This window comes from Prunus avium, chromosome 3 (genome assembly GCF_965620075.1).
Source record: "Prunus avium chromosome 3, drPruAviu1.hap1.1, whole genome shotgun sequence".
NCBI lineage: Eukaryota > Viridiplantae > Streptophyta > Magnoliopsida > Rosales > Rosaceae > Prunus > Prunus avium.
This window is the reverse complement of record NC_142286.1, coordinates 8,233,944-8,250,014: the sequence shown is the minus strand read 5'-3', so window position 1 is coordinate 8,250,014 and position 16,071 is coordinate 8,233,944. Positions and strand designations below refer to the sequence as shown.

The window sequence follows — 16,071 nt, the reverse complement described above, 5'->3', positions numbered from 1 at the left end:
AAAGGGGACCCTGGCCCTCGCCAATTTCTTAAAGGGAAGAACATCCTACAGGATACGCAGAACACGCCCGGAGTCCCTCAAGGGGGATCTTGACCCTGGCCCTCAGCCACGTTCTCAGCAACTCTACCTGCTTGGTACGCGACGTCTGCCACTACCTCATATGCTACATCCTCCTTTGCTTCACTTGCTCTTCAACTACCGCTTCTTTGGCTGCCTACTCTTCAACTCCTTCCATGTTCACAGCATTAACCTGCTCACTTTGCACATGGAGCAAGTCAGAACAAAGCATCTCGATATCTCCATATCCAATGGCATAGAAGGGATCATTTCCATTTGAACAGTCTAAGTAGCCCAACTTGTACGCATTCATGGTAGCTTAGAACCTGGACTTCTCAACAAACTTATGATATGCGCCAAATCTAGCCAAAAGTTTGTTATGACTAAAGGAGACGTCAGCATTCTTGTGCTCAAGACGGAAGTAGGCATCTTTTCGACTAACCAAGTCAGCAGCAGAAGAGGGGGCAATAACAGACGAGTTTTGGATAGTTTCAGCAACAAGAACTACTCCTTGAAGCAGATGAAATGTTGCTTCATTTTGTTTTTCCAAGGAAAGACTCGAGAATGTGCCAAGATCGCCGGCCTGACGGATGTGATCGACCAACTCAACACAGGAGGCCGAGTTTGATAGGATGTTCGTCTTGCGCAGATCAGACATGCATGCATCCCCTGCAGGGCTAGACTTGTTCGCCTTGGGATCAACCGCCGACACTGAAGAAGAACCCTTCGCCTAGGCAGATGACTATCTCATCTTCTTAGCCACCGCCAACCTCACCTCCAAAAGAGTCAATGATATTGAATCAACTCCACGCTTGACTGCCTGTGACTCAACAGCTAGATCATGAGCAGACCTCTCGCTCCGATCTCCATCTTTTGACAGATGTAGACGACTCGAACTTCGAGGAGGAATGTCTGCATCTATTTGACGCTCGGCAGAACTAGATTGGGCACGACCTGCTTCATGAAGCAAATCATGGTTTTCAAGCTTGTCAGCAAGAGGCTCGGGCAGAACACCCCGAACATCGCACATGCCACCAATCTTCGTACTATATGCGTCCATAAGATGTTTGGCCCTGGCGACTCCTCTCTTCGACAAGCAGTACAAATTCTCCAAGATCTCTCTCAAGCTAGAAAGTAGAGAAGTTAAGTTTGCGATGTGAAGAAGAGTGAAGAGAAGCCCTGCATTTACACATGTTCGGCATCCTGGGTCAAGAAAGAATCGCAAGCCCATTCCTACTGGGAACCGAACTCCAAGTGCAAGTCATATACTTCCTCCACTCAGGAGCCCAAATCCAAGAAGGAAGCCCAGTTACAGCTGGATAGCCCAACAGATGATTTACATCTCCTACATGCCACCACGCGCCATACAGAAGCTGGGGGTCATTTGTGGGAACCGAATTAATTCGGAACCCTAGGTCAAATAATATCTACCATTTGGGGATTATTTGACCTAATTGGGAATTATTCAATTTAATTGGGGATTACCCAATTAAATAGAATGTTACCTAATTAGGTTGAGGATTGATTTGATTCCTACGAATATTCTCAATTAATGGAGGAGTTACCTAATTAAATTAGGTATTGATTTGATTGCTACCCTGATTAGAGATTTGATTTAAATCAAATAAATCAAATCTCTAATTAGTCAAATCTCGCCAAATTGGGGAGGAATAATTCCCTTTCATCTACGAAATTATTCCTCTGAAACCCTAGCCCCCGAGACCTCTATAAAAGGATGGCCACACACAAGGGTTGAGGTACGTCTAAACTCCTACTGAAACTCTGCAGAAATTATCTCTCAGAAACCCTAGCCGCCACTCTCTCTTTCCCTTTTACACAAGGCCCCGGCCACCACTCACGGCTCCGGCCACCACTCACGGCTCCGGCCACCCGGTTTTTACCACACATACATATTTCCGTACCCTATTTTAGCTATCGTTTCTCTTCAGATCGATTGAACTGACTTAGGCATCGGAGGGCCTTTGGCCAACACCCCCCGGGTGTGGTCCTCTTATTGCTATTCATTTTGCAGGGAGAAAGAGAGGCGGAGAAGACGAAGGAATCTTTCAACCGAATATTCCTGTGGGAGGAAATTTGCTCCCACAATGACTCTAGCTCATATAAAAAGAAAGAAAATTCAGAGAAAGAATACATACCAAGAGCAATGTCGTGTTGATAACGTGTTATAAAACTAAGGGAAAATTGTAGAGAGAATTGGGAAGTAGAGGAAGACAATAGAAATTGTTCAATCAACTTGTCTTTCTCATCTTGATAAAACCTCTTATTTATAGGCTTACAATGGTAAGAAGACATTAACAACTCATAAGTTACAAGCCCATAACTATGGTATTTAGTGTATAGGTTACATAGAATTAGAAAGGGTGAATGTTAAGAGGTATGGTGGTCATCTACCAACTCATGCATTTACAACAGAATTTAATTTATTATATGATTATCATCTTCAAGCGCGAATAATGGAGTGATAGATCAAATCAAATTCAAGGGATTATCATCTTCAAGCGGGATCCAAGAACAATAGAAAGAAATACCAAATCAATTTAGGGTGATGTATTCAATTAATCAAATCCAATGGGGGTTGTAGTAAAGGCGTGGATGATTTGCGATGAGACCAAGGAGACAACTTTTGTCACATGCTTCATCAAATGCATTGAAACAATTTGAGTGAAATAGTGTGGCGGTGTATGTGGGGTGATGATCGGTTCATAATTGTATATCATTTTGTACCCTTCTAGCTTATGATTTGGTTATGTTTTTGAGTTAAACTTGTGCTTTTAATCCTTTTTGTGTTTATCTTTCAGCTTTAGGTAACAATGATGGCTTTGGATAGGAAATGATGCAATTCAAGCATGTTAAGGCCTAATTTGGATGAATGGATGAAGAGCTTAAAGACAAACTCATTTTGGCTACAGCCCCCTGCCAGTCCAGTTCCATAGGTCATATTGCAAGCTTTGTTTCAACAACCTACACAGCTCGAATGAGGCCACATTCTTCATGAAAGTTGTTCCAATTGGTGTGTACTATAACATATCCAAAATTCAGCCCCATTGGATAAATCTGGAGTCCGTTACCTAGCAAACACAGAACCATGCTCAGGATGGATCTTATCAGCGCGGAAAATGAGTTAGCAATTTGTTTCGGCCTTAACTTCTTCCTCCGACCTTGGATTGGCCCAAATAACATATGGCTGGAAAGAAGACATTCTGAACTTCAATTTCGAGTGCTTAAAGTCCTAATTTGATTAAGAGAAGCCCAAGTTGTAATCCCTTGAAGTTGCTGGTCATGCTGACCTCAGCATGTGCTGGTTGGATGCTTGGTCATGGTGAGCTAGGTATGAGCTATCATTTCTGGTTGGAAGCTTGGTCATGGTGACATGAAGATGAGCTAGGGCTGCTGGTGGGATCTATTGGTGAAGTGCATCAACCAATTCAAATTTTCTAATACAAGTGCATCAACCATTTCCAATTTTATAAAACAAGTGTTGTATGCATTAGCCATATTGAATTCAGATTTTTCACTTCCTTAGGCCTATAAATAGGGAGGTTCTCTAAGCTTGTAAACACACCCCAAGGGGGGGAGCTCTCAAACACTTCTCTAGAGCTCCCTTCCCTTCTCTCCCTCAAATTCTCTTAATTTTGCTTTCTAGTTCTCAATACTAGCTTTCCTTTTGCTTCTTAGTTGTAATTTATTTTTCTTTGTTATGTAAATTCTTTTCTTAAGTTTTCAAGTTCAATTAGTTTCCAAGTTTCAATTATGGTTTTTGTTCTTATTCATTATGCTTATAAGTTAATATGCTAGTTTGAATGATTGATCACCATTTAGGCTTGCATGTTAGCTATCTTGGTTTGAATTAAGAGTATACACCATGCTTTAATTCGAATTGAACTATGAATAGGAAGAGTATGTATGGACATTCGACAACAGGGATTAGATACATGCTTGGTTGTTTAAATTGTTCTTCTATGCTTAATGGGTTCCTAATGCTTAATTTTAGGTTAGACAACAAATGATCAAATTAGGGAATTAGGAACACAAGGTTATGACCACACACCATGGCTTAATCATACTTTAGCTAGAATCAATCCATTAATCTAATTGAACTTGGGAACTTATTTGCTTGAGTTACTTTCTTATTTTCTTTCTTCCTTCTTTCATGTTCTTTCTTTTTCATTTCTGTTTTGTGTAGGGAAAATGAATTGAATCATTCAATCACCAATCCTCGTGGGATCGACCTCGCACTTACATACGCTATACTACCGAACGGCTCGTGCACTTGCGAGTATCACAAGTTGAGGATGCAGCTTAATCCATTTTGGTGCAGCTGAAATCCAAACAACAGGTGACATAATGTGGACGATGGTATTCCTATCACCAAGTGTTTCACATTATTAACAATGCATGTGGAGTTTGATTTTCATCTTCAAGCATTGAATGCTATGTTTGTGATCTCCACATATATAAGGGATGTATGTTGTAATATTGAGACATTCCATTTACAAGTTGAAGAATTAGCCTAAATTCAGATAAAGAAATAGGGATCTTACTATCATATTATGCATATTTTAGAACAATTATCTTATTGTGGTCTCAAGTTTAAATCCCTATAACATCTTGATAGTGTGTATGAGAAACCCTTGTATTAAAAAAAACAATCATCTTACTTTTAAATTTTTATATTTTCACAAAAAATTGGTTTTACAAAAGAGATTAAAGCATTTCCAACAACCGCTTCAACTTCAGTTATCAAAGCTGCAGCATCTTTCTCTCTCTTCGAGACTGGTAAGTGCCAAATATAGTGTAATTGAGAGAGTTGAGAATGTATAACAAGATAGGTTTTGCAGAGAATTCAAATCTGCCAATTGAATTACTAACTTGGAGAGAGTGATATATACAATTGTACATGACTGATTATTAGTTACAAACAATGCACAAAACATGGAGGGAAACATGGAGAGTTTCCATCCCTAAAACATGGAAATGAAAACAGGGAAATATGTCTCTAGGTGGCAGACAAGCTTTTCCTTGTTTGAGGTAAGTTGTCTTCTATGTCTTGACTAACACTCCCCCTCAAGTTGGTGCAAAGATATCACGCATGCCCAACTTGTCCAGTGAGTCATGGAAAACTTTACTTGATACGGCCTTTGTCAGGATGTCAGCAAGTTGGTTTTCCGAGTTTACAAATGGAAACTTGATTATACCCCTTTCTAGTTTCTCTTTGATGAAGTGTCGATCGACTTCCACATGTTTGGTACGGTCGTGTTGTACTGGGTTATGTGCTATCTCGATAGCAGATTTATTGTCACAGTACAAGTTTGTAGCTTTTAATGGTTTAACTCCCAGATCCTTCAGTAATCTCCGTAACCATAGCAATTCACAAACTCCTTGAGCCATTCCCCTAAATTCTGCTTCAGCACTTGATCTAGCCACTACTTTTTGCTTCTTACTTCTCCAAGTGACTAAGTTGCCCCCTACAAATGTAAAATATCCAGAAGTAGAACGTCTATCTGTGATGGATCCTGCCCAATCCGCATCTGTGTATCCTTCTAGGTCCATATGTGTATGTTTGGAGAACATCAACCCTTTTGCAGGGGCAGCCTTCAAGTACCTCATAATCCGTGTTACTCCATTCATGTGTGCCTCACTTGGTCGGTGCATAAACTGACTCACCATACTCACAGCATAAGCTATATCGGGGCGTGTGTGTGATAGATAGATTAGTCGCCCAACCAACCTTTGATACCTTTCTTTGTCTGTGGGTACTTGATCTGGATACATTCTTAACTTGTGGTTCTGCTCAATAGGTGTGTCAGCTGGCTTGCAATCAAGCATTCCAGTTTCTGTTAACAAATCTAACACATATTTTCGTTGGGATAGAAATATGCTATGTTTTGATCTAGCAACTTCTATGCCAAGAAAATATTGTAACTCGCCTAATTCCTTCATCTCAAATTCACTAGCAAGGAGTTTCTGCAGATTCTTCATTTCTTCATTGTCATTACTGGTAACCACCATATCATCAACATAGATGATAAGGGCCGTAAGTTTGCCACCACGACGCTTTAAGAATAAAGTGTGATCTGAGTTGCTCTGAGTGTACCCAAAGCGCTTCATGGAATCGGTGAATCTTCCAAACCAGGCTCGTGGTGATTGCTTTAGCCCATATAATGATTTTCTCAACTTGCAAACGGTGTTGGGACTGAGTGTCATAGAGATCCCTGGTGGTGGTTCCATATACACTTCTTTTTGTAAGTCCCCGTGAAGAAATGCATTCTTTACATCATACTGCAGTAGTGGCCAATCAAGGTTTTCAGCCAATGACATAAGAACACGTACAGTGTTGATCTTGGCAACAGATGCAAATGTCTCATGGTAATCAATTCCATATGTTTGTGTATACCCTTTGGCCACTAATCGAGCTTTGTATCGGTCTATGGATCCATCAGCTTTGTATTTTACAGTGTATATCCACCGACATCCAATTGGTTTCTTCCCTTGTGGTAATTGAACCATTTCCCATGTAGAATTCTTTTCCAAAGCTTCCATTTCAATTGTCATTGCTTCAGCCCATCTAGAATCAGTTATAGCATCCTGCCACTTATTTAGAACACATACAGTAGATAATTGATTCACAAACGATGCATATGACTTTGACAATCTATGAGTTGAAACATGGTTATTAATGAGATATTTTGATTTGGCAGTAAGGTCAGGACAATATTGAGGTTTAGGTTTTCCTCTAGTGGTCCTAGGTGGGAGAGTGTATGGTATAACATTAGGTGGTTCGGGAATTACCTCGAGTGTTTCTTCCTCACGAGACGATTGGTCCGATGGTTGAGAAGGAGGTGTTGTATTTTGTAGTTGATCACAGCAAACATTTGGATTGTCTCCTCCGGGATCGTCACCAAATAAGAACGACAATTTTTCAGTACGTTCATCACTATCCAAATAGCCATCTTCAAGTTCACAGGGGATCGGCGACCGGTCGCATGGTTCTGAGCGACCGGTCGCTTTCGGACAGATTGGTATTTCATCGCTGGAGCCATGCGACCGGTCGCTGAGGTCCGTACGACCGGTCGTTTCCGAATCTGTGCAAAATCGACCGGTCGTTTCTGGGATGCGACCGGTCGTATTTGGACAGATTCGATTTTCAGAATTACTGGAGCCATGTGACCGGTCGCTGAGGTCCGTGCGACCGGTTGTTTCCGAATCTGTACAAAAGCGACCGGTCGTTTCTGGGCTGCGACTGGTCGTTTCTAGACAGACTTGAATTTCTTCTTGAACTTTTTCTTCCTTCTCTTCATTCCTCCTCTCCCCCTGAAGAGAAGGGGATGTAGAAGCTTCAAAGTATGATAAATCTTCATGGAATGTGGCATCCATGGTGACAAAGAGCTTACGAGTAGGAGGATGGTAACATTTGTATCCTTTTTGATTTGATCCATACCCAACGAACACACAACGAATGGCACAAGGGTCCAGTTTACTTCTTTGATGAGATAGAACATGAGCATATACAACACAACCAAATATGCGAGGAGGCAACTTGAGGACTGTAGGAAGAGAGACGTGACGAGCCAAGGTGTTTAGTGGAGTTTCAAACTTCAAAACACTACTAGGCACTCGATTAATTACATAGATTGCAGAAAGAAGGGCATGTCCCCATAAGTAGTGAGGGACCGATTGATCCAGCATGTATGCACGAGTAACCTCAAGTAATTGTCGATTCTTTCGCTCTGCGACACCATTTTGTTGCGGAGTATAAGATGTGGAGGTTTGATGAATGATACCGTGGTCTCGGAAGAATTGTGCCAAGACATTGTTCACATATTCCCCACCATTATTAGACCGGAATACTTTGATGGAGGCTTGGAATTGTGTGGTAATCATAGCATGAAATTCACGGATTGCAGCGGAAACGTCACTTTTATGAGCTAGTAAATATACCCAAGTCATGCTAGTGCAATCATCAATAAATGTAACAAACCATCTTTTGCCATTGGAAGAAACTTTAGCAGGACCCCAAACATCAGAGTGAACCAAATCAAAAGGGAATTCCGTTTTATTATCACTTAAGGGAAAAACAGTTCGATGGCTTTTGGCCAATACACAGGTTTCACACTGAAACTAATGATTATCTAAGCCACGAAACAAAGACGGAAACAAACGTTGAAGATAGCCAAATGATGGATGTCCTAGGCGACGATGCCAAAGCCAAATTTGGTGTTCATTGCGAGCTAGAACCATGAGTATGAGCTGCCCTTGGTGGTGAAGAGACCGTCAAGGAATACAACCCCCCTCTTCGTTTACCATGCCCAATCGTCGCGTGAGTCGTGAGGTCCTAAAAAAGACAATGGGAAGGATAGAATCTGGCATAACAATTATGTGAGTCAAGTAATTTTCCAACAGACAGCAAATTGCAATTGATAGAGGGAACAAGTAATGTATGAGATAAAGATAAGGAAGGGGAAAGTGATATAGTTCCTTCACCAGCAACATTAGAAGGAACTCCATTGGCACTAGTGATGTAAGGATGACGAGACTTAGAAGATAATGTGGAAAACATAGTAGAGTCAAAAGTCATATGATCAGTGGCACCTGTGTCAATTATCCATGTAGTGGGTCGTGTACCTGATTCGGAGTCAGAGAGTAGGGTGGAAGATGGAGAAGCATCGGTAGTTATAACACATGCTGCCTTGAGTGTTTTGTTGCGGGACTTGAGAGCATCCCACCACTCAAGATAACCATGAAGCTTAAAGCACTTCTCAACAAGATGATTACCACCATAATGAGTGCACTTCTGAGTTCCCTTTGCATCGTTAGTTTTGGGACCCCGGGGGGGAAGTCCGGAGGACGTACGGTGTGGTGGCCTATATGGCTTGACCGCCATTGCACTTCCACCGCCAAGCATGGAAGATTGGCGATTATCTTATTCTACCACAAGTGCATAAGCTTCAATGACTGCTGGAAGCGGGTTCATAGCAAGAATTCGACTACGAATGGAATTAAAGTTGGGATCGAGTCCTCCCAAAAAATCGTACACATGTTCAACTTCAAGTGCTTGTTGGTGAAGAGCCACATCATCGGGATTGGTATGTTTGCAGGGACGGAGGCTGTCAATTTCTTGCCATATTACGTGTAATTTTTCATAGAAGACATTCACAGGTTCACTACTTTGAGAGGTGGTGACAGACTGACGACGGAGTTGGTACAACTTGGAGCTATTCTGAGTAACAGTGTATGTCTTCCGAGCTGCGTCCCACACCGCATAAGCCGTTGAGCAATGATCAAATAAGGCACGTACATTTTTTGTCATGGAGTTGAGAAGCCATGATTGCACCAAACAGTTGTCTTCATCCCAAGCTTCATAGCTAGGATTATCAATGGCAGGGGCAATCTTTTTACCATTAATGAAACCAGCCATACGACGAGCAGTAATGGCCAAGCGAACACTACGAGACCATGCAGGGTAGTTGGACACATCCAACTTATCAGGGGTAATTTGAGAGAAGTCATGAGAGGACCGGAGTGGTGGAGTTGTGGAGTCAATCTTGGTGGAGTCGATCTTAGAGGAGTCGGCCGTGGAGTTGATTGTGTCGTTGGTGTCACCCATGATGTAAAATAGATTAAGAGAACAAAAAACTTAGAACTTCAGCAAACAAGAGCACAAATAGGACTTGGGATCAAGACCAATTTTGAGGCAAGGCAAAGTATGAGATAATATATAACAGCAAATTATGAATAAGGATAGGTAGAGATTAGGCAAGAACAAGGTTATGCAGGGGCAACCAAAATCGATTGCTCTGATACCATGCCAAATATAGTGTAATTGAGAGAGTTGAGAATGTATAACAAGATAGGTTTTGCAGAGAATTCAAATCTGCCAATTGAATTACTAACTTGGAGAGAGTGATATATACAATTGTACATGGCTGATTATTAGTTACAAACAATGCACAAAACATGGAGGGAAACATGGAGAGTTTCCATCCCTAAAACATGGAAATGAAAATAGGGAAATATGTCTCTAGGTGGTAGACAGGCTTTTCCTTGTTTGAGGTAAGTTGTCTTCTATGTCTTGACTAACAGTAAGTTGATTTTGACTCTTCAAACATTTAATTTTACTTTGAAAAAACAAAACCTACCTTGCAAAAGTTAAAAACATGCATTTGTTCTTTTCATATAATAAATACATAGACATTTTTCATATATTTTTCATCATTTTTCATGATATTGCATTAATTATAAAGAGTCGGTTGGAGCAAAAATTATTCAAGTAGCCTATTTTTCTTTTTAAATTACCACGTAAATCAATAAACTTCAATTTAAAAAAATTTATTTACTACTATTGTTGCGTTAGGGATGCTCTTAATAAGAATGTGAGGAAAAGATGAATGCTTTCATAAATTAAGTAGGTAGGTACAGAACAAATACAAACAAAAGATACTTATAAAAAATTAAAAAGACAAAACCACCCTTTAAAAATATATGAAAAAAAAGTAAAAAAATCTAGATAATTGGAGAACAGTCCACAGCTACATTTTGCCGCCGTATTAGTATATCGCCTCTTCCGTCTTCAACCTCACATAAACCCTCTCCTTCTGTGCCTCTAAACCCCAAAACCCAAACGTCGCCGTTTTCTCCCATGGCTTCGATATCGGCCGACCTGGCCACGACCCTTCTCGGCCTCACTTCTCGCCACTCAACCCGGCTCCCCCGGGTCGGAGCCGCGGCTCTGTTCCCTCTCACATGGAGACCAAGAACTCCCCCTCACTCCCAAAGCCTACGCTACTCGACGTCGTCGTTTTGCCGAACACTCGTCGCCAAGCCTAAGCTCGGCTGCAGAAGGTTCACCGTGTCTGCGACCGCAACGACGTCGCAGAGCGAAAGCTCCGACGTTTTGACCCAGATTGTCCCCGATAATCGCATTCCCGCCACGATAATCACCGGCTTCTTGGGCTCCGGAAAGGTTCGATATTTTCTACTCATACTCTCTTTTGTGATTTGAGTCGCTAAATTTATGGCCGGTTTTATCCAAAAGTTTCATTGTTTGAATGCCACTATAATCTTCATTATTTACTGAAATGCACTTGTGAAATGAAACTGGCAGACGACATTGCTTAACCATATACTAACTGCGGAGCATGGGAAGCGAATTGCGGTGATTGAGAACGAGGTATGAGGCTGAATTTTGCACTTACTTCTTGTCGTTTCTTAATTTATGTTATGTATGTGAAGGTTTTGAGTTTTTTGTGGATTTTGCAGTATGGTGAAATAGACATTGATGGTTCTTTGGTTGCTGCAAAAACCACTGGGGCAGAAGATATTGTTATGTTGAATAATGGGTGTCTTTGCTGCACTGTGAGGGGTGACCTTGTTCGTATGATTTCAGACTTGGTCCATAAGAAGAAAGGGAAGTTCGATCATATTGTAATAGAGACTACTGGTATGAAGTTTGTTTTGTTTTAGTGCACTAAATTTTGGTTCGTGGTTGTTTGTTTGCAACTTGTTTCGTAGGGTGTATGAAATCGTTAATTCAGTGAATTTGCTTGGCCTTTCTGGTAACTATCGAACTTCATGTGAAATTTTTTTCTTCTTATTTATTTGTAGGATTGGCAAATCCAGCACCGATCATTCAAACATTTTATGCTGAGGATGAGGTTTTTAATGATGTCAAGTTGGATGGTGTTGTCACGTTAGTTGATGCTAAACATGCTGTTTTTCATCTGGATGAAGTTAAGCCAAAAGGAGTTGTCAATGAGGCTATAGAGCAGATTGCTTATGCTGACCGTATCATTGTGAATAAGGTACACATGATTACTATGATCTATTTGTGTATCAGGTTTACTCTGCTCTGCACTCAAATTGAATAGTTATGATTCTTGAAAACTGAAAATATTGTGGCCCTAATATTTCAACATGAACGTTTTCTATGTGTTTGTGATGGTGTGGTTGCTATTTTTTCTTTCTTTTTGTTCTTTATTTTTTTAAGGCATCATTAATTGATAAAAAAACACTTAACTTGAAAATTATTATAGAATATTGGATGAAGAATATGTTCAAAATAGTTACAGTTTTTGCTGTATTGGCTGACTAGTGTACTTGTCCTTTCTTATCCTAGACCGATCTTGTTGGCGAGCCAGAAATTGCTTCTTTGGTGCAACGAATAAGGGTTTGTACCTTGCTGCTTTTTGGTTTTCGTCATTCTTGTTAATGATTATTGTATTAAACAGAATATGTTATATTGAAAATAGAACATCAATGGCATGGCTCAACTGAAGCGGACAGAGTTTGGAAAAGTTAACCTGGATTATGTTCTTGGTATTGGAGGATTTGATTTGGAGAGGTAATTTTTTACACCCATTTCATTGTTGTTGGGTTTAGACAATTCTGACCTTGCTGATGGTTGTTGATTTCTTGTTGCTGCTTATTGGACATTACTCCCATTTATTTAAAATTAGGTTCTTAATGATGATTAATGGCTTTAAATGTTGTGCACAATTTGCATGTGAAAAGAAAGGTGGATAGTATCATAGTATAAGTTTTGAATCATTTAACTATTTCTAACAAGACCATTGAATTATTTGTATCTTTGTGTTTGTCTAAATAGAGGAGGGGGACTTGTGAATCTATTTGTAAAAATTAGTTTACAAACAGATTCATGAGACCATTGGAGTTATATATGAAATATTTATTTCCTTTTCTTTAGATTTTTTTTTGGGTATGCATTTGTTCTAATCTCCTTTTGTATACTGCTTCAAACACGTGTTGTTTACCATTGGTGCTGATTAATAAATGATACACTTATAAATGAGAATTATTTTGGGAGCCCAAGCTCCCTCAGTGTGTTAATTTTCTTTGTTCTTCTGTGATATTGCTCTGTTATTAAATTGATCTATAATGTGCAGAACATGCTTCCATGCTTCATAATTTCTCACCTTGTGTTTGGAATCTTGATATCATTTCCTAATCTTGGCTGTAATCTTGCCAGGATAGAGAGTGCTATTGATGCTGAAGGTGAAAAGGAAGATCATGATCATCACCATGATCACCACCACGATCATCATCACCATCATGATGAGAAGCACGACCACAAGCACGGTAAATCCTTCTGATCATTGAAACACATACTCATCATGACATGTTGCTTCTCTGTGAAAGATCCGCTGTTCTTCTTCCTACACATTGAATATGTTGATGATGGCTTTGTGGGTACTATTGTTTATCTGTTGTCAAATTAAAACTGAAAAGTCTACAAAATCTGTTTGTTGCACACAAACAAATGCATTTGTGGAATCTTGGGTCCCAGAGGGTGTTGTGCTTGGAGTTTGAAAACAAACCATTGTTAGATATGGGTGAGCATTATTGCAGGTGTGGCGGATTTAACTTTTTAGCTATTAAGTTATAGTATCACTTCGGAGCTGAGTCTTCTGCTTTGCTGATACCTACATTACATCTCTTTGTAAGCTTACTACAGGCATATAGATCTTGCAAAATAACAACTAATCTTCAGAACATCTGGATCTAAAAGGGAGGGCATACGGTGGGTCCAGTTATATATCTATGGGGTATTATAAATGGATACTATGGGTGCTATAGTGTTTAGGCAGAACTGGGAACTTGTTCAGCTTCCTGTAGTAAGGAAGTATTTTTGAACTTTACACACTATCACACATGTGGGCATTAAAATATTTCTTTCTTTGCTAGATCATAATGATATCGTAAGAACAAAATAAGATATCTGCTCTGCCATAACATAGTTTCATCTTCTCATTTTCATTTACTTTGGGTTTAGTTTAATCTAGTCTTTGAGGCTTCAGTATTCCCATGGTTTAGAAAATCATTGCTACCATTTTTGGTGGTGTAGATAAAGGGAATGTGTAAAAGCTTGTATGCTTCCCTTGCCCTTTCGTTTCCATTATTCTTATGCATTTAATTTCATATGAGGTTTTCAGTGTGTAATATAAGTCCTACTTGCAACTTGGAGGCAAATGGTTCATGTGAGGGAAAAAGTATTGCAGTGTACTTCTTGGGGGCAAGAAGTAAAGCAAGAAGCATGAGTAGGTTGGAGTTCTGGAGAAGTGATTATTAAGTGTTCTTCTTTGTATTCAGTTTTGCTGCATTGGGTGGAAAAGATTGAAACTTTAACTGCAAGCAGCATGGTGGACAAAAGTGTCCTCCAAATTGTGATGTTGTAGCTATTGTTAAAAAATTTCCATTGCCATCCCTGGATCTGTGGGTGCTGTGGTTTCAGTCCTGAAAGTGGCACTAAGAAAGGTGGCAGGGATAGCTCCCTGTCATTTGTTTACTGTTTGTTTATGGCCTTGTGTGTAAGAAAAGTCGTGGCCAGGTCGGCCAATAGCTTTTACTGGACTGCCTTAACCACTTGACATTGCTTCTATTTTTTATATAGAATTATGAACTGATATCCTTACATTTGGCACTGATACGCAGAACATCATGATGATCACCACACCCATGACCATGTTCATGATCCTGGCGTTTCTTCTGTCAGCATAGTTTGTGAAGGGAACTTAGATCTTGAAAAGGTTGGATCTCTACTTTGTTGTAGTTTATTTGCCCTCATATATGATAAATGGCCTTATGATTTTAGTAGTACCTGTGGACTTTTTTATTGACCTGTTGCTATGAATGACACAAGTACACATTTTATGGCCAGTTGCAGGAATTATATAATTTAGATTCTTTGTCTGGAATGTATAAAAGAAAACCTAACAAAGATTGTACTGATGTTGTCTCAATATGAAATATAGACAAGAAAACCTGACAAAGATTGTACTCATAATTTCTTTCAGGCTAACATATGGCTCGGTACACTGTTGTTGGAAAGGAGCGAGGACATATATCGTATGAAAGGTCTTCTATCTGTTCAGGGAATGAATGAGAGATTTGTCTTCCAGGTGAGTTAAATCCTGAAAGTGTTAATAATTGGTATGAGATCTCCTTATTGTATAAGAATGTCCGTTTCTCTATTTGAAATTTAGCTGTGAGGATATTGAAGTTGGAATTTCTGAGCATTGCTCTTTTCGTTGGCTACATAAATTATTTAGCTTCCTGCTTGATCTAGGGTCATGTTTCCTGTCAACTTTGAAGCTATATCATGCTTGTTTTCTTCTCTGTTTTTTCAAAGCAATGGGCGATCCTTGTATTTGTCTTAGAGTCTTATATGATGCTTTACCTTCAATGCTTTATTAGTGGTCAATGCAAAGGAATAACCAAGTAGAATGGGATTTTATCGTGGAACGGTTCAATTTAAATGGGGGGAGATAAACTTGCTACTAATGTACATTGGCATTTTTTTTTATGTACTGGATTTTGTTAATCATCTCTACTCATTTGATATTCTTCTTGCATGTCAAGTTATGGGTTGGTGTGATGTTGCTGATAAAGGAGTTAGAAATATAGTTCCAAGCAATTTTAGTCAATGATTTTTGTGTGGGTACTGTATATTTAGCGATCGTCTTTTTGTTATGTAACAGGGAGTTCATGATATATTCCAAGGCTCACCTGATCGGCTGTGGGGCCCCAATGAGCCAAGAACAAACAAGATTGTTTTCATAGGGAAGAACTTGGATGCACAAGAGTTAGAAAAGGGTTTTAAAGGCTGTTTACTATGATTACTTACAATTCTCATACTTCTATTTCTCCAACCCCCCCAACCCCTATTTTTTCTATTAAAATTTGGAGGGATGTTTTAACATTATGATGTACATGTGGAGTCTTCGGTTATAGTGAACAAGTCATGAGAATCAATCAATGGTTATATATTTGATTTTTTTCCTCTTCATTGACCAACATTGATGTAGTGGGTTGTTCTAGCTTTCATAACCATGCTCATAAATGCCTTCTTGGCAACAAGACATAATTACTTCTTATTCATATATAACTGAGAAATCTTCTTTGTATTGATATTGTATCGATATTATTGAAAAAGATGATCTCTGATCTGACTCATTCTGAAGAGCTTCCATGTTTGAGTCG

The 16,071-nt window shown here is 39.6% G+C and overlaps 1 protein-coding gene across 1 annotated transcript; it reads left to right on the top strand.

Moving 5' to 3' along the window:
- The first annotated feature begins 10,595 nt into the window (after nt 1–10,595).
- PTAC17 (plastid transcriptionally active 17) lies at nt 10,596–15,877 on the top strand. Its single transcript, XM_021957640.2, has 10 exons — nt 10,596–11,038; nt 11,180–11,245; nt 11,335–11,515; nt 11,680–11,876; nt 12,191–12,241; nt 12,324–12,415; nt 13,061–13,170; nt 14,524–14,618; nt 14,886–14,990; nt 15,570–15,877. Exons 1-10 carry the CDS (start codon nt 10,715–10,717, stop codon nt 15,705–15,707), a joined length of 1,359 nt encoding a protein of 452 aa, XP_021813332.1. The 5' UTR covers nt 10,596–10,714; the 3' UTR covers nt 15,708–15,877.
- The last annotated feature ends 194 nt before the right edge of the window (nt 15,878–16,071 follow it).